At 37.8% G+C, this 24,559-nt stretch overlaps 1 protein-coding gene across 2 annotated transcripts; it reads left to right on the top strand.

The window, feature by feature from the left end:
• Positions 1 to 12,070: 12,070 nt before the first annotated feature.
• Positions 12,071 to 24,144, top strand: MMADHC (metabolism of cobalamin associated D). 2 transcript variants are annotated; one of them, XM_085308759.1, is made up of 7 exons: positions 12,071 to 12,127; positions 14,951 to 15,095; positions 15,295 to 15,512; positions 18,172 to 18,277; positions 19,504 to 19,634; positions 22,282 to 22,368; positions 23,820 to 24,144. In XM_085308759.1, exons 1-7 carry the CDS (start codon positions 12,119 to 12,121, stop codon positions 24,012 to 24,014), a joined length of 891 nt encoding a protein of 296 aa, XP_085164885.1. In that variant the 5' UTR covers positions 12,071 to 12,118; the 3' UTR covers positions 24,015 to 24,144. The 2 variants fall into 2 exon arrangements, with proteins under 2 accessions (XP_085164885.1, XP_085164891.1); XM_085308765.1 differs by lacking the exon at positions 22,282 to 22,368.
• The last annotated feature ends 415 nt before the right edge of the window (positions 24,145 to 24,559 follow it).

Genomic DNA, 24,559 nt, shown 5'->3' with positions numbered 1-24,559 from the left:
AGGAAGACCATAGGGACAGGCAAGCTCCAAAGGAGTCTGCCAGGCCATAATGTGCTACAAAAGAGATGTATATACAGTGTAGCTGCCCAATATCYATGACTTTTCAAAATACATTCATTTTATCTGAGTTCTACAATGTCAGTCGCTTGTGCCCATATCTATAAGAAATTTWATGTTATCCACAACTTATTTCACTCCTGAAAAGCTTTCAAATGATTATCAAAGTCATGTGAAATAGGTGCAASCAATGCCATACATTCCAGTGACAGAGAACACTATAATCAAATAGCTCAATGTAGTTTGCCATACACCTCTTCCTGGTGAAAAAACGYCGCACGTGAATGCAACAGAAAGTGTCAAAACTTCATAAGCCCTTTCCAAAAGGCAGATTAGATTCAGCCCTTCTGCYGGTTTTCCACTGTATCCATACCAAGCTGATTTACCTAGCTAAACATTTTGCCTCGAAGAAACATTCCCTCAAATTAATTCACTCTAAAACCTACTTATTTAGGGCAGAAAGGAGGGGCTAACACTGGCAAGGTGGAGAACAGGAGTGGGAGCACAAGTCTCCATCTCCTTTTTCTCACACTACACATTGYTCTATAGGTCGAATAGAACAGGCTGTGAGTAGCTGAGCTGGGTTTGTGCCCAGGGGACRCTGCAGATACGTTTCAGCGTCATGAAACTATGATCTTGCTATGGGAGTTCTTTGTCYGTCTATGGAGAAYACAATATTGAGCTCATAGCTCATATAGTTTATCACCATAGTTGGTGATGAACAACTTTGGAACTGTTCCAGGCAGACGAATAAAGATGCAAGTTTGAATATTCAAATATACATAGTTATGTTTCATGATGCCTTTTGTTAGACAACCCAGTTACTGATTTATGAAGTTAAAGACAGCATTCTGAATACCGTATAAAATGTTATGTCTGCTGTTCAAGAACATTGTATGCATGTGGATGTGTCTCTAGCTCATATAGTTCATCTATAAGTTTTGAACAAATATTCATTCAAYTCCAGCTGCATTCAAATGATATTTCAGCCACAGATTCTACACCTACACCAGCAAAAACTGCAGCTGTCCAAGCTGTGTATCTACAATGACTTCAGCCTATTGGTGAAGTAACTGGAGATGCAATTAAAGGTTCAAGAGGGAATCAGTAATACATGATAGGAATGATTACTTCCAAAGTAACCTTGCAATTTAGTCCCCAATAGACTCATTTCTTCTGATCAAAATTTCTCCAAGAGGAAAATAAGATTAACTGAACACTTCTGCCATTGATTTTCTTTTTTCYGCAGCTTTAAATATGCTGACAAATAAAAATACAACAAGATCTGTATAAAGAAAGCTTTAAGCTGTTCTTTGAAGGTTTAAATTTGAAATGCAGCATGTGAATCCRTAACATTTTAAGGTTTTCATCATATAAGCATGGCATTTTCAGCTAACTTTAGTCTTCCTTTGATCTCATCTTTTCACACCGTAACTTTTAAAAAGGATGTCTGATGTTCTCTTCTGAAGTTCATGTAAGGGAGTGAAGAGTCTTTATTTTAGGTTACTTTTAAAGAGGAGCAGGTTGACACATGTAAATGCAGTTTTCAGCCATTTGTTCTAGTCATTACAACAAGAAAAAAAGAATCCGTCAGCAGCAAGTTTGTAGGTGTTTGTTATTCCTAAACTGGTAAAAGAGAATGTTAGATCTACCAAGAACATGTTATGAAATTTATACAATTTCTTTTTCTTTCTAAAGCTTCTAAAGCATGTTGTGTCATGGAACTAGGCCAAAAATACCATAGCAAAATAGCAAAGTAGAAACGAAAGTTTGGTGACAGAAATATGTAATAGCTACTAAGCAGATTTGTCAGCAGAACTATGTTGCTCTTAACAAAAAAGATGCTCTCCAAGCTAACAGTTTTAGCTCCAGATATATTGCAAGAAAGAATGTACTAAAGCAGTCACATAATTAGCATTATTATTAATTTATTTCATTGTTTCTACCCAACACTATTCTACAGAGCCAAATTTACCCTCTAAGTACAAGASTGAAACTGTGGTGCCTGGGTACATGCAAATTCTGTCTTGCCCACTCACAATATGWAATATTTTGAAAATTACTAGGATTCAACATATCTTAATGTCTGTATTTTACTCTGATTTTCACTGAAGTCATTAAAAGGTCTTCTATTAACTTTAATAGTCAATAACAAAAATATAGGTGAGAATTTCTATGAACATTTTATGGCTCAGTCCCTGAAAATCTGGACACTTCTTATCTTCCTTGCCRCAAAACTCAGTCATGCATAGGCTCACACAACAGCAGAATGAAAAAGGYCACCCTTTTAAATATTCCTGTTATTGCACGGCATAGCACAAAACATGCTTCATAGTGACTGATYTCCTCAAGCTTCCAGATGGGAGGTTTGGTTAAGTTCAGTGAATTTTTATAGAAAGGGCCTCCAACAGTCCTGTTGTATGTGTCAGAAGAGGTTCTTTATCACAATATTCATCATATTTCCCATCTCCTCAAAGTGGGAAGTTCTGTGATATCTGATTTTACATACTGCCAGACGCTGGGCTTTTTCAATCACCGCCAGACAGGAACAGAGTCTAATAAYTCATAAGCAATACATAATACCATAAAACCTTTTTGTGAGAAATACTTCATAATCATGAGGGTTAAAAAGTATGAACCCAAGTATTCAAAAAGCAATAAACGAGAAATCTTGTGCAATAAGAAGTCCATCACTGATGGCACTGTGTTTAAGCTTGAATTTTGACTTCTCTGATTTTCTGAGAGAATACTTTCCAGATGGAGAAATAAAGATTTACCAAAATAGAAGTGTTCAGCGAAAACACTAATCTTGATACAATTCTGATGGGAAGCTTTCTCGTTACCTGCCAGTTCATCTTCTAGCACATCTGGCATATGAACCCTGAGCAAAGCACCTAGGAGCTTTGAAGACCACACCTTAAAGCAGGTATGTGGCTGAGGACCCAGGAGCTGGGACTCAGACTGCTTCTAGCCCACCCAGACCTCTGTATTTCCCACTATGAAAAAGAGGGGAAGAGCTCCACTCCACCTCATCCTCCTCTTTTCAGATTGCTCCATCCAAGAAAGCCACTCCTGGGACAAGTGGACTTTGGTTGAGCAGAATGGCAATGTATCGGAGAAATCCTGATCTGAAATACTCCCTTTTCAAGTTCCGTATGGAACAAATTCAGATTACACAAAAGCTACTTCTGGCATCCAACTTTGATGCTATTCTGAGCACTGAAAGCTTAATACCTAAATTCCCTACTCAGCCTCCACAAAGAGGCAGATTCAGAAGGGTAGCAGCATCCCTCAGTTGTAAATGTAACTACCTCCCAAAACATCAACCCTGAGAACATCCCCCAGTTYCACTTCCCAGGCATCCCAGTCATGTTGCATACACTGGTGTCCTAGAGGTGCCCATGGCTGCAGGACATGATACCTAGAGAAAAAGGGAAAGGGAATCCCTCAATTTCTCACATGTGAGCAAGGAGATTTGAAATCAGGAGCAGCATTAGCACTATACCAGGAACCTCGTGCTGCTATCCTGAGCCACCTCATACAAAAACGTGTCTGTTTAATCCCTACCAAGCAAATTATAACGCTTTCAGAGTTCAACTCCCYCTATTCAACTGAACATGAAAAGCAACAATAAGAATTGAGATGAATTAATGTCTACCTTACATCCTCAAATCCATTTTAATAGGCAGAAGGAATCCAAACGAGCCCCTGCAAAACCACACGCAGACAAGATGATAACCCTGTTTAACTCTTTCTGCTGATAACTCTGATTTAAAGAAAGCACCTGGTAGACTACCCATATCCTTAACAGTTTTTCTAACAGTTAATTTTCCTCAATACAAAGAACGTTTCTCTACTGCTGTCCTGGGTTTTTCTAGAGACACTCTGAAACAGTGGATTTTGTGATACATCTTTGTCTTAGACTACAAAGTCCTTTACATTTGCATAACCATACATCAGGTTTGCTATTCGAAAGAGATCTCCATATTTGGAAATCACATGTCCCAGGTTAATAYGGTTGATTCAATTCTCCCTTTAGGTAAAAAATTATGCTTGTAGTTTACAGATCCAGGGGAAGTATGCTGAGAGATCTCCAGCAAAGCTCCCTCACCTCCAGCAGAGCTAGATCCCAGTCCGTCGTCCCCAGAAGTGTTCAGTTCTGCCTTCTGTTGATTTTGCAGGTGTATTCTAACAGGCAGAAGAGCTGAATGAGGTACAGACCAATGTCCCAGAAATAAAGGAGGAAATCCTTTCAAATTCATGGAAATAAATCTTGAGAAGTCTTTCCAAAAATAAAACATAATGTGATAAGACTTTCCTGTTCATTCTTGTTCATTTGCACCACTTAACAAATCTCCTATTTTCTCAGTGATAGTGAATAAATCTACTGCAGCCTAGTATCTGGAGATGCCAGAAGAAAAAAAATGTTTATATAAACACATACGTTTCCAGGGGAAGTTTGCTCTTCCTATAGCCAGAGGATGTTTACATTTCTAGAAAAAGAATATGTTAAAACCTTTCTTCCCTTCATCACCATTTGACTAGCACTTAAAACATAGACATTGCTCATTTCAAACACAAGGTTTAGCAGGTCAAGCGAAGGCAGAGCAGCAGTTGTATAGTCAAGAAAAAAATTAATGCAGAGAATGAAATGAATAAACAACAAAGCCACATTAGAGCTTAAAGTTTAGAAGTTCCCCTACCAGGGCAGTGACACATACAGGCAAAGCAAAAGGACATTCAAAGCCTGTCAGTTCAAAAATCACGAGTACAGGGCTGAGCTCTGCAAATCAGATTCTTGGCTCTTCTAAATATCAGGCCGAGACTCTTCTCCCTCTTCCTTTGCTTACTAAGCACATTTGGACTACAGGGAATGTGACTGGCATGCTATGAGATCCAGATGTTCTTTAATTTTCTCAGTGATTTGCTGTGAACAGGTTTTACAGACCAAAAATCAATGTCAATGATCTTAATTTCAGTTTAACCAAGTCCTAATGAAGTTCAATGGATGCTGTTAGGTAAATTGCAAACACCAGCACTATTCACTATTGCACAGAAACAGAGCTATGTCAAAAAACGTTTTAAAATTTCTTATGCAAGTATGATCAAAATAGAGAGTATCTGATTATTTTTATGACCACTTAACAGGTGCAATATTAATCTAAGTACTACAAGCCAAAACACACCTCTCACAATCAGGTACAATTCCACCGTCTTCAGAAGAATTACATCTGATTATCTGCAAGGTGAGTTTGGCCAGTTACAGATGATACAAGCAACAAAGACCCACAATAAGGATGAAATCTTGCCTTTGGAAAAACAGGCGAGAGCTGCACCTCTAATGCTCTTTGATAARTCACAAAAGTCTCTATTTGAACGGGCTTAAAAAAAATTTACTTTTCAGCTAGCAAATAAAAATGAAGCCTAAGAGCTTTCGTTTAAGGTCTCATTCCTGCAAAAAGTCAAGAGAACAGCACGGCATCCTTGGGTCTGGACTCAGGTAGCATTCTATACATCTAAGAAAACAGCACATTTCTCAGCAGAAAGGCAAGCTTCCCCTTACACTGAGCAAGACAGGTCTGTTGTTCATGATCCACATAAACAAGACTAGGAGAGCAGTGCCATGGTGCTGAGAAGATACTGAAGCACACCACATGTACCTGAATGAGCACCCATTCTGACTAACACTCCAAAAGGGGGTATTTTCTAGTCATAAACACACTCGCCTTTATGTAGTTCACTTCCATCCACAGCTCCTTATCTCCAGAGTGTTCAGTTCAAAGTAGACGGTGATTTGCAACACTGCACTGAGCGGTACTAATTACAGATAATTAGAGATGGCCAGGAAAAAGCAAGGTATAACACTCAACTACATGTTTTCTCTGAACTGCTCAGCTGGCAAATCTTTAAGACTATTTCTACTATTACAAGTGTGAGGAAGCAGTGTGTGTGTGTGTGTGTGTGTGTGCGCGTGCGCGTGTGTTAGAAGAATCCATAGATTTTCAAGAAAGCAGAAGCACAGGAAAAGCTACATTTCCATGTGGCGCCTCAAGAAGAGGAATGCTACGACATGAGAGACCTGAGACAGCCCTTATAAACTTCTTATAAACTTATAAACTTCTAGTTTATAGTGTATATTTCTAGTGTACGTTTCTAGTGTATGCAACTTATAAACTTCTGCCAGCTCAAGTGATTGTTTCAACCACAAACTGACAGACTAATTCAGGGGGAAAGAAACCTCTGGAGATCTTTGGTCCAGCCTCCTGCTCCAAACAGSGTTAATTCAAAATCAGATCAGGTTCTCAGGTCCTTATCCCACTGAGCTCTGAGTATCTCCAAGGATGGAGTTTCAAATTCCCTGGACCCTTCTTCCAGTGTTTGACCACGTTTATGGTAAAAACTATTTTCTTAATATTTGATCAGAATTTCCCTTGTTTGAACTTGTGCCTCTTACTCCTGTGCTTCCACTGTGCAACTCCAAAGAGAGTCTGAGTCCTTCCTCTCTAYGCCCTCCTGGCGATAGTTGCACATAGCTGTAAGATCTCCCCTTGGCCTTCACTGCTCCCACATGAACAGACCCAACCCTCACGGCATCTCTCTGCGCTCTCTGTGCTCCAGCCCTCAGCCAGGCTGGTGGCCTCCACTGGACTCACTCCAGCAGATTAATGTGTCTTGCACTGGGGAGCCCCAGACTGGACACATCACTTCAGGTGTGTTCTCACAAGTGCCAGAGAGAGGGGAAGGATCATTTCCCTTTACCTGCTGCCTACCCTCCTAGAAATACATGCTCAGCATATGGCTCACTTCTCTGCAACAAGGGCTCACTGCTGACTCCATTTAACTTGTTGTTCACTGGCACTCCCAGGACCCTTGCAGCAGAGCTTCTCCCCAGCCAATCAGCCCCAGCCTGGTCTGTGGTAGGGGGTTATTCCAGCCTGGGACAAGACCTGGTATTTGCCTTGGCTGAACTTTGGGGGTTCCTGACAACTCATCTCCCCASTCTGCCAAGGTCTCTGTGACTAACAGCTTGCCCTACATCCTATCACTTGCAAAGTTACTGCAAGTACAACCTATCCTGTATCTGTATCACTGATGATGACACTAAACAGTACTGGTGCCAGTATTGACCCTTGAAGAACACYAGTAGTAACTAGCCACCAGTTATACTCTGTATTGCTGATGACAGCTCTTTGAGCCTGGCAGTTCAGCCAATTTTCCACCCACACTGTGTAATAAAGTACAGGTCAGCTGAAAGGCACCTGGAGAGAGCGAGGGTGGATACGGAAGTTCAGGAAATGAAGAGCAGGGTAGGAAACAGCTGAAAATTTACACTTTGCTTGTCTTAAGACAAACCAAAATTGTTTTTCAGAGGCACCTCTGGCTCTCTGACTTGCAGTCTAGTGGAATCCTGYAAGTTTGATGATGATGAAGGAAAACAGTAATTAGGGTTTAGAGTTAGGTTTTCAGGCAGAGGAGAGTGGTGATTGGGAAAGTTCACTTTTACGCCCCTGTCACTTTGATGTTACTGCCCCTGCCCAGACTCCTTCCTATACTGCATCCAGTACAAGCTGCCAAGAGGAAGTCACTGTCACTAAAGAGTGACTGACAAAAAAAAAAAGAGCATCTTAGTAACATAAGAAGAAAAACCAGCTTTTGAACTTCACATTTCACTGCTAAAATCACTACAGGTTCCCAGACAGACACTGAATGTCTTCTATTTTTATGTCTTGCCCCTTTGGCCTCCTGCAGCAATGTCACACACAGTCCTAAATTCTGCAGCAATATAGACCCAGATTTGTCTGGTGCAAGATGACYTTTCTGCAAAGAGTACACATATTACAAAACACAGGCTCATCAGGAATGTTTCTGCACCTCACCAGTGCTCTGAAATAGTTTTACTTTCAAAAGAATCAGTTAACTGAACCTATATATATACATATATATATATATATGTTTTTTTAAAAAAAGATTTTAAAGTGATGAATTAGGTATCATCTTGTATGCATTCCTTTTTCTCTCTCAAACTGAGGAAAGTACTCTCTGAGGGAAGAATTTAATCAAAGCCAGCTGCTAATTACTTTCCTGACACCAGGGGAGAAGAATGTTGGCATCAGAAAGATCTGGAAGATTTTCATGATTAATATTTGATAAATCTGTAATTGGATCATTTGATTTTGCAGTCTCTTTTGAATAGAGGTAGTAACTTTGTTGAAATTAATGTTTATGAATTCATGGCCATAAACTTCAGGGGATGATAACTTATTGATTGATTTAAATATCTTGAAGTGCTAACCCTAGAGTGAAGATAAATTGGGATTGCCTAAGGACGAGTTAATATAGACTGAATGTAATCTAGATTGCACTCCTGTTAGAGGAAAATAAATTACATTCTGTAAAGAGTTAAAGTTGCATTTCTCCAGCCCTTTATGCTCAAGTTCAGAGATTCAACATGAATATTTAATTTAGAAGCAAATGAGAACTAGGTATACTAACACGGAATTAATAAAGTAGTGAGAGTAACAAGAGTAATATGCAAYAGTGAGCAAATGATTTCAGCAAAAAAATCTGAAACACATTAGAAAAACATTTAAAAATCTATTATATTTTATTGTCTAGAATTGAATATAAGAATTTTCTCTTGCACTTAATTAAATAAATCAGACATCATATTAAATTCAATACAAACACTGTATGATTGAATAGTATTGCTATGAACAACAAAACTGAACAATTTCATGTTCTGATTTTTAGCTACTGAATTATGAATTTATACCTTTAGAATTGGTTTATACTTACAACCCAGCAGCAAAGCAAAAAAGAAAAAAAAAATCCAGAAATATCTTTTTCTATAWCTGAAGTAAATTGAAGGCCACATGCACATTCACTGAGGAATCTGAACAACCAATCTTTAATTTTGAAGGCATGAGATTAAAGTTGCCTTTCCTTAACCAGCATTACTGCTCTGAACAGACAGTAAAGAAATAGCATAAAATAGTAAGAAAGAAGTATTTTAAACCTACTATTCTAATATGGTCCTTGTATGTTTCCCCTCTACCACAGAAAGAACCATCAATACAGCTGTTTATATTAGCTTAAAGAAGATTTAGTTTGGGGCASCTCTCCTTTGGCATTTTAATCCAGCATTTAGACAGTTGCATTAGTATGCACAGCACTTTTCACGTATACAAGCAGGGAGGTTTTTGCCTCAAAGACCTCATAATCTAAATTAAATCACAGTATTGAAAAAAGGCAGAAAAAGCTACCTGARAACAAAATACAGAGTCTTTAGCCATCTACAAAGATTTCTGCCTTCCCCTTTCCACTGCTGCCAAGTAGACTGGTATTATAAAACAAGCTGAACAATAGATTTTGACAAGGTTTACCTATGCTAGGCAAACAAAAAAGAGTAAACTTGAACACAAAGACAACGAGGTTGTTTAGTACAGTGCCTGTGGAAGGATATTTCAGAATCAGAACAGGCCAAGAAAAGCTCTCAGAATTAGAAATTTGACAGTTTATTAGAAAAACTGTAAAGATGTAGCACATGAGAAGTCATGGATTTGGCACATATGGCACAACAGGGAAGGTGGAGTGTTTGAACAGGATGTGGAAAAAGTAAATCCAAAGATGAAGAAGAAGGAGCTAAAGATCCTTATCAGAAACACATTTCAGGTCAGRGAGAACAAATGCATCGTATTCTAGGTGGCAGATTTAAAAAAGAATGATGAAAATCTGAACAGAGATTATGAAACTATGAAGACATGAAAGATTTTGGTGATATTAAAGGAAAAGCAGTAGAATTCTTTGAGAGAAGTCCACCTGGATGGGGCGCTCAAATCTGTATTCTAATTAAGCCTGATTGACAGACTATATATTTGATATATAATCTGTAGATTGGAGATCAGTAGTATATATAGAGTCAATAGTAATCATAAGTTATCATTGTGGCTTCCCTTTTTCCTGGGGCAAAAAAGATTCACCCATAAACATAGCTGGGAGCAACCGCAGACTCTGAGTACCAGGGATTAAAACCATCACTCCTTCTCTTTGTCATGGGGCATTGGAGAGCAACTCCTCCTGTAGCAGGGCTTCCAGCAGACTTGTAGTGCTGAGCCGCTCAGTCAAAACACAGAGACAAATGTGCTCAATGTGTACTTACGTATTTGCATTAATAATTTCTGCAGTTAATTAATTTTATGTAGCAGCGAGTAAATAAACTAACAAAACTTTAAAAACACAGCCCATGGAATTACCTCAGCAAAAATCTAGCTCAGAATGGAAAAGCTGGTTTTAAAAGTTTGGTTTCCAAGCCAAGCTCACTCCAGACCCCRATAAGCAGTACCAGGGAGGAAGAGTAGATTACCAAAGTGAAAGAAGAAAGCCTTTGATCCAGTGAAGAAGGGTTTTGTTCCATTCTGTAAAGCAGTTATTTGAAGAAATTACATACCACACTTTGAAGTCTATTTCCATTAGTAGAAATAGTATTTATGCTCCTAGTTCTCATTGTCTTTCAAGGAAAGCACCGWATCCAGTTGCCTTTTGGGTCTCTGAAAATCTCTTCCTTTAATCTCTTCAATAACAACGCCTAGTTTTATTCATTTTGTCCTTCGCTCTATTTCTGATTCCTAAAATGCCATAACTAAGGGTTTTATTTGTGTGTGTGTGTGCACACATTTTGTGTTAAGCTACTGACATCTAGTGCTTCTGAAGAGTACTGCACTGCTCAATAATAAACACGGACAAACGTTAATGTTTTCGTACCCAAATCTCAAGTAATTCCAACAACAGACTGTTTGTTGTAGTGATGAGTGCCCTCAGCTCCACCAAGAAAATAAGCTGTGACTGAAGCGTAAGTGTCCTTAAATATAACATCAGCAATTGAACTGAGGTGGCTTATAACTCTTATAAAGACTTGCTTACCGTCTTAAAGAGGGAAGTCTCCTTACTTGGAGCAAATATAGGTGTGCAGGCTGCACTGCGGGAGTCCCCGTCTGACGTGAGGCCCGTCATCATCAGACCTGAGCTGGGAAACGAGAGATTTCCTGGAAACCGGTTCAGAGAAAMTAGGCTCTCACAGTAACACGTAACGCTACTTGTGGTTACCAAATTAAACTAGTAAAACAATGCAGATGAGCCACGGAGAACTCATGTACAACTGAGATGGGTTTACTACATTTTAGAGAGTCATGATTAGAGTCATGACTAACATACCTGAAAGAATACGGCTTTAGCTCAAAACTCAGTTTTATTTTAAAGAGTACAATCAGGCAACAGGATTTGCCTAGAAATCGTGAGGGGCCGAGTTTCAAAGACTTTGGGGCACACGGGAACTTCAAGACCAGAGAGTCCAAAAGCAGYAACCTCCTCTTGCTACTGAGGCAAAAGGCCGTTACCTAGCTCAGTTATACAAACATTGTTACCGAGTTGCTACTACCAAACGGCCTCAACGCTCTCTGAGGTGACAAACGCGTTCCCCAACACCTCACCAACCCCCCGCGCGCGCGGCCGCCCCCAACGGCTTTAACGGTCTCCGCCCGCCGCCCCGCCCCCTCTCACCGCGCCCCTCAGCAYAGGCGCTGTCCCGCCCTCAGTCCCAAGCAATCTATCGCCGATTGGGGGCGATGGGTTGCCGCCGGCTGCTTGCCTGGTCCCGCTAATCGAGGTGTCGGTGGATCGGCTCTTTATGCCTGGCAGCGGGCGGGACGCCCACCGCCCCCTCACGGATGGCGGCGCCATTTTGCAGGAAGAGCCGAGACAGGTAGGGGCTGCGCCGCGCCGGGCTCTGCCTCGGGGGGGGCCGCAGCCACCCTCAGTTCCCGGTCCTCCGCCTCGTTTCCTCTTTCCGCTCCCCGCTCTGCCACTTTCGGTGTTGGGCCGGTGTCGCCGTGGTGCCTTGCGAGGCCTTGTATTGTCGCGGGAACGGAGGCGGCCCTGAGGGGAGCCTGGCGGCCGCCACTGGGCCCGACCTGGGCGGGGAGAGGGCGGCGGTGCCTCAGCGGTGCGCTCGCTTCTCTTCCAGGAGGAGCCGGGCGTTTAAGCGAGAGGAAGCCCGCCGCCTGCCATGGCCACCGTGAGTAACGGCGATGCCCGCGCCCCGGGGTCGGCGCCGGCGGGGCTGTAAAACCGCCGCTGCGGCGCGTCTCCGCGAGAAGGGGAAACTGTGCTGCTGGAGGAGGGTGTTGCTTAATGTTCCTCCTTYTTCTGGACGTGCAGCTTCTAAGTCTTAGTGTTCGTGGGGGGAGTGGCTCGTTAAAATCTCAGTTATGCCAGAAACACTTCTAGCAACAAGTAAGTCATTTGGGAGAGGATCATCTTCTTGTTTTCACTTAAATTCCAGAAGGCAAACTCACTGGGCATGATACAGATAACAAAGTTATGGATTAAATATTTTTTTTAATATTGTCAATTAAGATGAAATATTAAGGTTTACCAGCATGTAATCAACTCTGAGTAGTTCAGAGTGAAGAATAAAACATACTTTATTGATTTAGTTTAGACACACAGACATGGATAACTTGTTTTCAGAGGTATTTTTTGCTTATGTAATGTTAGGTGTGTAAATATTAGCAGAACTGATTCTATAAACATGAACACAGAATCTATAATTAACTTTTAACATTTGCAGGTTAAGTGATCCCAAATATTTTTTTTATTATGTTTACATACATATTRTCTGTTTTGTGTATAATGACTATATTAAATGTTGTTTCAGTAGTGCTTTTATATAGTAGAAAAAAACATTAGAAGTGGAATTGGCAGATTGTGTTTACTGTTTCAAGAGCTTTTTAAACCTAGTGCTATTTTGGGACTAGGCACCTTAAGGCCTCACCTGTTAATACTTGGTATAAGTCAGTAAATCAAATGTGTGGATATTTATTTGAGTCCTCATGATGTTAGCATAACTTATGAGATGTTGTCTGTTGGTGTATAGATGGTATGTAAGTAGCTGATGCTTGCTGGCCTAGGTCCTGATACTTCAAAGAGAGTTTTTTCTCTTAAGTATTTGAATAGTACCATTTTCTTCCTTTTTAAAGTAACCTTGTTTCTAACCTATTTAATGACATGCACCTTGGAAACCTTGTTTCTTACCTATCTAATGACAAACATGTGCATAAACTTGTGTGGAATCAAGAATACAACACTTGAGCAACTAACATGAAGGGTTTTTCCTTAAAAGATTTTTTTTTCTGTCACTTGGGAAATGAACTCTTGCAAAAGCACATGTTATGACAGGTGGAGTTTATATTTTTGCAGTAGTGCATGGTTTTGCAACATTGCAATCAAGAGTATTGAAAGTTTTGAAGAGAAGACTGAGGGGGGATCTTATCAATGTGTATAAGTATCTGAAGGGAGGGTGTCAAGGGGACGGGGACAAACCCTTTTCAGTTGTCCCATGTGACAGGACAAGAGCAATGAGCAAAAATTGAACCTGAATGTGAGGGGGAATTTCTTCACTGTGAGAGTGACAGAGCCCTGGAAGAGGTTGCCCAGAGAGGTTGTGAAGTCTCCTTCTCTGCAGATACTCGAGGCCTGCTTGGATGCAACCCTGTCTAACATGCTCTAGGTGACCCTGCTGAGTAGGGAGGTTGGACTAGGTGGTCTCCAGAGGTCCCTTCCAACCTTACCGATTCTATGATTCTGGGCTAGATTTAGGTAGTCTTTCATTTATTAATTACATGTTAATTCTATGTTTTGAATGTATGATAGGTTATTTTTGTCTAATTTGTGTACGTAGCTGCATCATGGAAGTCACCAACTCATTTCTAAAATTCAAAAAAATAGATTGGATTTGCTGTTATATCACATGAGTATTTTTTGCAAATAATAATAATAATTATATTATGGTTTAAGGTATCATCATTGGGCTTCAGAGTTAATCCTCATGATCAGAACCTGCTAGCCCTTTGGAGCACTATTGTTGAGACATTTGCATGCTCAAGAAGCTAGTATTGCATTTTCTATTTACTGAATGGCTGAAYCAGCTTCTGAAAGAGTGATCCTTAGCAGTTGAAAATCATGTTGACAGCACAATTCTGTGGTGTGAAACAGATTTTCTGGTGTATTTCAAGACTGTAGAATTCATGAAGGCTTGGTGGCAGTTTGCCCATGGTACTGATTTGTTTRCAGCAATATTCATTTATAAATATGTAAATTTAATAAATTTGCAAGTCTAAGTAACAGTGCTTGCACTAACTTATTAAGTTTTGCACATGATAAATATTTATAGTATTTCAAGTGCAAAATAGAGCAGCTGAAATTGCTGTACCCACCTGTTCTGATATGTATGTCCCCTTTATAGTTCAGAGCTGTTGGTATATTTACTCTGCTGGCAAAGAAATAGTGTGGATACATGTATGTTTGCTTCTAGATGAAAGCTACAAGATGTATCTGTAATGTTAGCTTTTTTTTTTAACTTATGATTCTGGGAAGTGGGAGTATGGGCTAAAACTTGCATTAATCTTCAGGTTAGAGATCTTGTATATCAGTGTATACTGAAATGACGATATTTGTAGGTGTTTCATATAATGAACTTCATGGATTTATTGAATTATAACAATTATGGAAATAATACTGGGTGCATTATTTTTTCCCATCCATAACTTAGTTTAGACTTCTGTGTTTTATGCTATTTAATTTTTTCTGTTGTCTTCCTCAAGTGAGAAGCTTTTCAGTGTGTTTCTGAGGCTCTTCCTTAGTAAAAATGCATACATTATATATAAAACAAGTTAAAATTGGTTTAAAAAACACAATTGATGATAAAGAAATGACTATTTTAATTATGGAGTGAGGTTTTATCCTGTGTTTTACAAAGCTGTACTTAATATTTTTTGTACTTAAAGTATTTTTGCTAGCAGTATGTAATGCTTGTTTTTGTTTTTGTTTTCCTTCTCAGGTGCTCTGTAATAGAGCAAGATTGGTCACCTACCTACCAGGGTTTTATTCCTTAGTCAAAAGAGTTGTAAATCCTAAGGCTTTTTCTACAGCAGATTCCTCTGGCTCAGATGAGCCTCATGTTGCTGCTACACCTCCTGATTTATGTAAGAAAAAGCATATTTATTTTCTTTACATTCATATGCTGTCAGAACTTTGCATCCCATATAAATTTGAGGGTTCTGAAGTGTACCTTTTATGGCAAGACCCTTCACAATCATAGAAAAAAAATAAAATCTCTCCCCACTCAGATACAGATATTTGTGTTTTTTATAACTGACTGATGTAAGGCCTTGACTTTTACAGGTCCAAGAACTGTATGGCCAGATGAAGTAATGGGTCCGTTTGGCCCTCAGGACCAGAGATTCCAGTTGCCTGGTAAYATTGGTTTTGACTGTCACCTAAATGGTACAGCTTCTCAGAAGAAAATCCAAGATCGTAAAAGTCTACCTGATGTATTAGCAGAGCCTTCACCAAGTGAAAGGCATGAATTTGTAATGGCACAATACATCAATGAATTTCAGGTAAGAACAGCCATTTTCTATATAAAGCTGATATTTCTTGTCCAGAGTAAACGGACATCATTAATCTCTTTTTCCTGAAAAGAAATACTGATATTCTTGATGGTTTTGAAAGATGAGTTTTAAGTTAGATGAGTTATTTTTCTTTCAAAAGGAAAAAAAAAATCATTTTTTTAATGTTCATCTGAGCATTAGTGAAGTAGCTTTTTAATAGTGACTTGTTTATATGGATATGTGAAAAGAAAACTTCAGTCTCAAAACTTACCATTGACCAACTCTAACTTACCAGCTTTTATTAAATAGTACTGGTAGTTTCTTACCTAAATATTTCGTTTAATCGATCTGTTCTTAAGTGGGTTGGACAATGACCTTTAGATCTGACAACCATTGAATTAGTATGTGCAAAACAGACCAGCATAGCTCAAGTGCAGTGTTTTGAGACTGCATTTTGGGAATGACAAAACTTGCAGTGAGTAGGTTCCATATTAAGAGTAGTGAGCTTGATAATTGCTAGCTCAGCTTGCATACTCACAATTTTTCAAGAAACATTTTTATTGCCACTAGCTGCTAACTCAGATTTTCAGCCAGTCTGAATTTGTGACATGCTCAGACCTTGGAAATTAGCTAAAAAATCTCCATTGTAAAAATGCCATGTAGTGTTTTTCTTTGTAAATAACATCTATATTTCAGAGAGTTCAGAAAATATAATCTTACAGTGAATTTCTTAAATACTGTTTTCAGATTCTGCACACTTTACCTTCCATTAAAAACCCAACAGAGTATTCTAGTGTCTTGTTTATTTAATGTAAACCAAATGTGCTCAATATATTTCTGTTTTCCAGCAAGATTACTTACATAATAAAATGCCCAGTGCATCTGCTACCCTTCTAAGTGGAAGGGAGAAACTGGCAAGAGCAGAGCTAGGTTTTTCCACTGCTGTTCAAAAGGCAGTCAACAAGAGTCAGCCTAGTTTCACACCACTGCTGTTAGGAAGCCCTGAACAAGATACAGCTAATGGAAAATACTGAACTGCATGCCTTTAAGAAAGGATCCATGTTTGAATAATGGGATCAGCTGACTGCAGAATCCCCTATGCATTGCAGCACCAGGCAAGAGAAAAGTCCAGGGTGGCTGAAGCTCAGACATCTGTCCTTGAAGCAATCAAAGCAATGTCAGACCTATCTGACCTCTGTATACTTGAGATTGATGTATTSGTTTTATCTGAGCAGGGTCAAAGGGCCCACCAGCCTATCAATACAAAAAAGTGATTTTGATCCATGGAGAATGGCTGTAGTCTCTTGGTGAATAGATGCCTGATTAGCTTATGTAAGTGGATGTTTAGACAGAATAGGAGCAGCAGATGAGAAAAGTAAGGGAATAAGTACCATTCTTAGTAAGAGAAGCATCCTGTAATTAGGAATAAAAGAAGGGGAGCATAAATGTGAGAGAAAACATACAGCTTTACCTTTTACATGCAAATTGCGCAGCAGCAGCAGCATTATCATCAAAGACGGTAAATGTAGGCTTCTGTTAAATTTTAATGAAACTTTCAAGTGGTACACATAGCAATGTTGCAAGCTAGAATACTTTATCCCTGTGGAACAACAAATTCTCTTGGGAAAGGAGTCTAGAAATTAAGAAGATATGCAAAATAACCATCATAACTGTACTGGTTTGTTGGACTCTAAGATACTGATTGATCTCTTGCAGTGACATTGTGATCATAATGCAAGATACTTGTGAAAACATACCTATTCACTTTACAGTTAATGTCAACTGTGCTTGGGTTTTGCAGTTTTTGATTGTTTAATTCTCAAATAAAAATGCTAGCCACACAGTGTTTTTTTCAGTGAAATAGTTTCTATATAGAGGTTTTACAAATACAATGTACAAACAGTAGATAGGGCCGAATGCATTACTCATTGCTGTAATTTCACTCTTAGAAATTTACTGAAATTTAGAATAAATTGACATAACCAGAGCTGGGAAAGTTACATTTAGAGATACTGCTGCTATGTTGCATATGTTACGTAACAGTTGTTATCTCAAAGAAGACAGCTTTTGTTATCTTCTTAGGGACATTTTAAGCTTAAATGCTATTTGTCCAACTTGCAGATTCTCCATTTGTAAGGTGCCCACAACGTTATTTAGAAACTCTAAAACAAAAAAAACTGTAAAAAACAAAAATGATATTATTGAAAGTTCTGTTTTTGAAGCTACAACAGCTAATGCAGAAAATACTGAAAATACAGTGCTTAGAACTGTTGTGCTACTTCTGAAATTTTGTTCTGGCTCAGGTAATGTGTGTATGTACAAAAATCTGTCCCTTGCTGTGGTGTTGAATACTTAAACTATTATTTCAAAATAACATTTTTCAGAAATTTCTGTACAGAGGTTGTGGGGTAGAGTTTCAATGCAATATGAAGAAATTCTACTATTACTTGAACTCATGTAGAAATACCAGTTATAGCTATATCTGTTCCAATTTTAATATTTTAGAAATGAGTTTTAAATCTTACTGCGAGTCATCTTTTGTGAAACTACTTGTGCCTGACCATCTAGAAACTTAGTCAAAAAGATGTGGTATACAAAGTTATTCCTGTTACTTATTAACAAATGTGAAAGTTACTGATGTTTGTTTTTCTTCCCCCCCCATGCCCAGGGTAGTGATGTTCCACATAAACAGCAAATAAATAACGCTGAAACTTACTTTGAAAATGCAAAGGTAGAATGTGCAGTACAAGCTTGTCCCGAACTGTTACGAAAAGGTACATTTTCACTTTTTTGATAGTTAAAAYTTTAAAAAATAAAAATGTGCAAGTGAAGGCTCTGTTATAACAGATGTGTCAGTATGTACTAGAAAAGAGTTAATATTTTACAAAAGAACRTGTCTTGTAAAGTGAAAAATAAGTATTTTACTGTTGACAATATACTATTATGAATTTTAATGTTGTTTAATTTTGACATCAACTTATTTGTAGAGGGTGAGAGAAAGTAACTTGGTTGCTGCTTTAGTATCAAGTAGATTTGGGGACTCACTATCCAAAGACCACCTTGTGAGGAAAATTCAGCTTTTTGCCCTGCTTTTTAGGAAAATAGCAGACTTCAAGTACAAAGCCGTTGAATGAATTGGTATTGTATCTTTGATTTGTGCCAGAAGAAAGTGCTTCAAGTTAAATTTGGGTAAAAACTTCTGACTTTAATAAATAAAATCTTGTCTTACTGTTAATTTCCAAAAGACACTGAAATCTAGCTGAAATCTTAGACCAGGGAGCTGGAGAGAAGAGACTTCAGAGAACAAGAAAGAACAAATCCCTGCACTTTCAATTCTGAGTAGTGTTTCTTCCTCCAAAACTGAAAACAAGCATCTCTGTGCTAATAAAGTCTAGTTGCAATTTTGTTGCTTCATGTGCATTCATSTTTTTAGTCCAAAAGGTAATGTAGAGCTGGAAGCATGATAATTCTGGTTTTGGCCCTTCTTCGCCCAAGGGGAAGCACTATCACAAATAATGTCTGTGGTACAGTACCAACATGCTGAGTCTGCTGTCATATCCTAGGAACATTATTTTTGAAGATCTGAGAAACTGCTGAAAAACTTAATGTAAAATAAATGTGCCTAAATAATATGACAATCAGAAAATATGCATTCTCACCTGTGCACAAAATCATTCATTTTGCAATGCTAAAATACTAGTGTACCTAAAATATCTTTGGAAAGAAAGATACTTGTTTGTGAATTTCAAAATGTGCAGAATAAGGAGGCTTTTATCTTCCAGTTAGTAACTGACTTGAGAGGACCTGACCAAGATAAGTTACTTTTTACAAAAGTAATGTCAGTGCTTCAAGCTAGCATGCTATTCGCCAGATTTCACTCACGCATGCACACACATTTAAATGAAATTGAAGGCCTGAAGCAGGGTGAATAATTGTCTAAAGCATAAACCCAAGTAAAATGTAAAATGAACCCATTAAAATGCTGATTTCACTTTTTTAGACTTTGACTCAATGTTCCCAGAAGTGACTGCCAGTCGTTTAACAGTATTGACTGTTACCCAGAAAACTAAAAATGATATGACTGTATGGAGTCAGGAAGTGGAGGATGAGAGAGAAATGCTCTTAGAAAATGTAAGTAGCTGTCAATAGTGTCAACTTATTTTTGTTTGCAGATGGAACATCTGTGAACTGTTTACATCTTTGATCCATTTCAAGTTCTGGTGCTTATTTACTGTGTTCTTAAGAGCATTTCTGAGCTAATCCATACCAAAGTTCTCTTCCTCATAAAATGGAGGTATCTCTTCCATCTGTGTAACTTTTATTATTCAACTTTAAATGTCTCACAGAACCATTGAATTCTTAATAGTAGAGTAAGGACTATGTTAGAAAGATTTTAAAATGGTGCGGTAAACTTCAAAGATACTTGATTCTTATCCTGTGGTAGTGTTTAAGGAACTATTTTCCTTAACTATCTTCTCTTATTTCAACTTAGTATAATGCATTTTGTAAGGTTTCACTGCTCTGTTTTTTCTGTAATATAATTGAGATTCCACTGCTATGTCTGTTGTGTGCATTCTTACTTGTAAACAGTGGTTGCTCTGTTTTCCTTAATTCTGCCGATTGATTTGTTAATGCTTKTAGCCTGGATAGCAGTGATACTCTACGTGTTATTCTTCCAGAATGCTGGAAGCTCTGTTGTCCGCTAGAGGTCTCTTTGAAAACAGCCATATTTCACGTTCTTCAGCTCTTTAGTATATGCTCCAGCAGATGTCGCTGCTTACCACTACTGGCGCTTTTTTCTTAACATCTTTAAATGCATAAATTTTACATAATTTGATTACAGTTTTTCTAAAGTAGTAAAAATCACACTGCAGGGATTGAATCTGTGTAGTCAGTCAAATTTATGCTTGAAAATAGTCTGGTAATGTGCTTTTTTTCAATCCTGTACATTGCAGATGTGGACAATATAAGTAAAGGCAAAATAAGGATAACTGCAAGAAAAGAAGTCTGAAGGATCAACATAAAGATTACACACAAATTAAAATTTCCTGCATTTTAGTGTGTTCTTCTCTTTGAATTATTTATGGTCTGTTGGTCTTTGGCATTGTAATCTGGTCTAATTATATGTTAATTGGCATCTTTCTTCCTTGTGCACCTCCCTGTCAAGTCTAATATAGTCTCTGTAGGGGTGTTAGGATGTTAGATGTAACCTCCCAGCCTAAAGGTTACTAACAGCAAATTCACAATAAAATGGACTGTTTGCTTCATAGATAGTTAGAAATAATCTTAGAAAAACTAATTTAACGTGAGGGGCTTTTGCTCCAGTAATGAGAGTTGTTTACAACCAGACCTAAGTGTTTACAGTAAGTCTCAAGTGTTTATTAACATCACTCTACGGGCTTGCTGCGGGRTTGTTACAACACTAGATCAAAAGATATTTAAAAAAAAAATCAAAGATCAAAAGACCTTAAAAGCTGTCTTCAGATGGCTTGCTTACATTTGTGACTTTAAGGTTGAAACAGTTAATCTTTGGATCCATTGAACATCAAAACAGATCACTAAAGAACACCCTTACTGTTAAGGGTGAATTCTGTAGTCTGGGCCATGAAGGGATCAAGGCCAAATAACTAGTCTTTCTGTAAATTTTAAACTGTGAACTGCTCAGGGCTAGAGAACACTGCAATTTTTATATTTCCAGATAAACAAATGCATTTATCTACTAGAATTATTTATTGGACAGAGATGCGTCTTAAGTGCGTAAGGAATTTCCTTTATGTTCAGAAATAACTTAATAAATTGCATAAGTTCTTTACTCCAAATAAGTATATTCAGCTGTTCAGATTTTTCCACCCAGACATATTTTCCTCAGAATAAATGAATGGTCTTAGGAACATCACAACATCTAGACTTTGTCTAATCTGTGGTATTAAACGAATGTGAAGAAGCTGCTACAAAAATATAGATTCTATAAACTATCTCCTCAGAGAAAAGAGATTTCTGGTAAAGTATTAGAKAATAGGAAACTTCTTGACATGTTCTGTAACTTTAAAAAGTATTTTAGGGAATATCAGCCCGTGTTCTCCAGTGTAACTGAAACATGACCTACAACTCAGTTGTCTGGTGGGAGGATTTAAAATCATCATCCATCCTGGCCATCAGTCAAATGACAACATGAAAATTGATCTAGATCACTGAAGTCAGATGCTTATGAAACTGTTTGATATCACGATGCTAAACTAAAATGTTCTTTAAAATCATTTGCAGTTAGGCACTTGTAATCTAAGAGGAACTTCCTAGTACTGTCTTGTTTGCCATGATAAGATCTTACAGCAAAACTATATTTTTTGTTTCCAGTATATTTAATGCCACATCTAGTGTCAAGTTTGCATTTAGACTAGATCTGTAAACTTGTGGAGATAATACAAGGAAATACCTGAGGTTGCAGTTGACCTCTTAAAGAAGATAACAGGTATGGCTGCAGTCTGCTTGAATAATCAAAGCAGTTGCAGTACTCCTTGTACATACTGTTAATCCATTACTGACTGGCACAAGGAACATTTCTAAGTCTCTTTAAGTAGCCTAATAATACCATTGATTTCAGTTCTCTTAGTACTATTCTTAGTATTTTTATTCAAAGGATGTTCAATTTTCCATTTTTAGTGGACACTATAAAAAATCTGCTAGTTCACTTTCAAAATGTTTTATATGCCTTCTGATGTATACATGCTTATCAAAATTTTCATTTAATTTCCTTTGCGCTTTTTTTTTTCCCCAAAAGTTCGTTAATGGTGCCAAGGAAATTTGTTATGCAATTTGTTCTGAAGGCTATTGGGCTGACTTCATTGATCCATCCTCAGGACTGGCAGTAAGTTACTGTGCTGCATGGAATATGCAGTGGACATTACTACGTACTAACTGGCTATTGTACTTGTATTCTTTGATATAGATCAAATCCAACTTTCTCGTATTGACCAAAAGCTAATACCTCAGCATAATTACCTTCAAAAATTAAGGAGATAGGTAGTGACCCTAATGAAGTTTCCATACTGCGGTATCTGTCATTGCAGTTGGTACTTTGAAGAACATTGTTCTTCAATGAAGCTCAATTTCAGATAATTGTAGGAGTTGTATACTAAAAAACTCTTGTTCACTGCACCAGTTTGACCTCCAAAAATAACTTGGTAGTCCTGACACCTGTTTGTGGAGGTAGAAGTTTTTAAAAATCTCTTTACACTAGAGAGTAAAATCTGTTATATAGAAAAAGTGAGTATGTTGTTACTGTTAAACAAGGTTGCCTCTCATTGTCAGATTAAATGAATTCTCTGCAGGAGCTGAAAGTTTGTTGCATTTGWCAGATGTCTTGGTGGTTTTTTAAAAAAAAAGTTTTAAAACTTGTAAGATCTCTAAGAGAAATGAGAGAACGTCTCGTGTTTTTCCTGAGATGTGTTTTTTTTCTCTGAGAACTATTCTTTAAAGCCTCATCACAGTTGAATATAATCATGGTAGAGCTCAATTTAGTGGTTTTACTTTATTAAAATCACTATGAAAGGCAATAATTTATTGTAGCATCATAGACAAATAACTTTAATAGGGATTGATCATAGTCTGAACACAATTCAAGGTGTGTGTGTGTGGTACTTAAAATTGTACCTGAAAACTTCATGCATATAAGGAATAGCTACAGATTCCTGCTAAGCAGGATTCTGTCTGTGGGCTCCAATCCAATAGTAATGTCCTTACTCATAAGCTGTCATCAGAAATAGACTTTTGTGTCAATATTAAGCTTCCTTTTGTTTTGAGGTGGAGCAACTGAAATAAGTGAAATAAGTGATTCCAGTTTACATATACTCTGCTCTTTAAAACATCTTTMCTTGAGGGAGACTCACTGTAAACATGTTTTCATTTTGCTATTTAACACCTGTTCTATCTTTAATGCCTAGTAGAAATTTTCAAAACAACTATTTGATGTTTTTGTATATTTAATTGATCAGTTATTCAAACACTGTCTTCAGCTATCTGTCAGCAATAAAGAGGAATATTTAAATATAAGCTATTCACTTAATTATCAATATAACAGAGATCCTCTGCTTAAATTTTCCTGTATAGTTTTCTTGAACAAAACAACACTTATTCCAAAAGATGTTACTAGTACCTCTGGGCTTTTTATTTTAAAAATAGTTCTGATGATTTTGAAACATAAATGCTTTGTTTTACATTTTGTTTTAAACACTTTCTAAAATGCTTTGTTACTGAAGTGTTAGCCCTTATAGTCCAGAATGGTCTTGGAAATGTGAAAATCTCTTCTTTTCCACCTAGTTTTTTGGACCATATACAAACAACACTCTGTTTGAAACAGATGAGCGCTACCGCCACCTGGGATTCTGCATTGATGATCTTGGCTGCTGCAAAGTTATTCGTCATAACGTCTGGGGTACTCATGTGGTTGTAGGAAGTATTTTTACTAATGCTGAACCTGACAGCCCCATCATGAGAAAACTGAGAGGAAACTAGCARCCATCAGGGTTTCTCAAGTTCGTGTATGACCTCTGCCTCCTTTTACTTGGTGATTCTCTGTAAGCATTGTCAGGAAATGCCGCGCTTTGAAGTAGTCTCACTTAGATAATAAAGTGTCTGTTATTTATTTTAGTCTTTGTGAAATATGTATTCACCACATGTGACTTAGAATATTAACAGTGTTTTAACAGATACACACGTCTGTCACATGAATCTTATGTGACAGATTATGCTGTGAGTTTTCTTCATCTTGAATAAGTTCGAAAACATGTAAATAGTTATCTGTATCGTTTTTAAAAATTATATCACAAACCACCCTTAAATGACTGATTTTTCTTCAGTGTCTCTGACAAGTCTGTGTTCTTTGCATTAAAAATCCTGATGTCATTGATGTTTCTAGGAATTTTGCCATTTACTGGAATACGGCTAAAATTTTSAATGTTATCCCAAAATATAAAACTTAATAAAAATTGTAGCAGTGAGTGTTGGACTAATAGCTCATTCACTGCTTTGAAAGATAAGAGATAAGTTYGCAGTGATCT

This window comes from Rhea americana, unplaced genomic scaffold (assembly GCF_003343005.1).
Source record: "Rhea americana isolate MKP2758 unplaced genomic scaffold, rheAme1 scaffold_105, whole genome shotgun sequence".
NCBI lineage: Eukaryota > Metazoa > Chordata > Aves > Rheiformes > Rheidae > Rhea > Rhea americana.
This window is presented reverse-complemented; position numbering and strand designations above follow the sequence as displayed.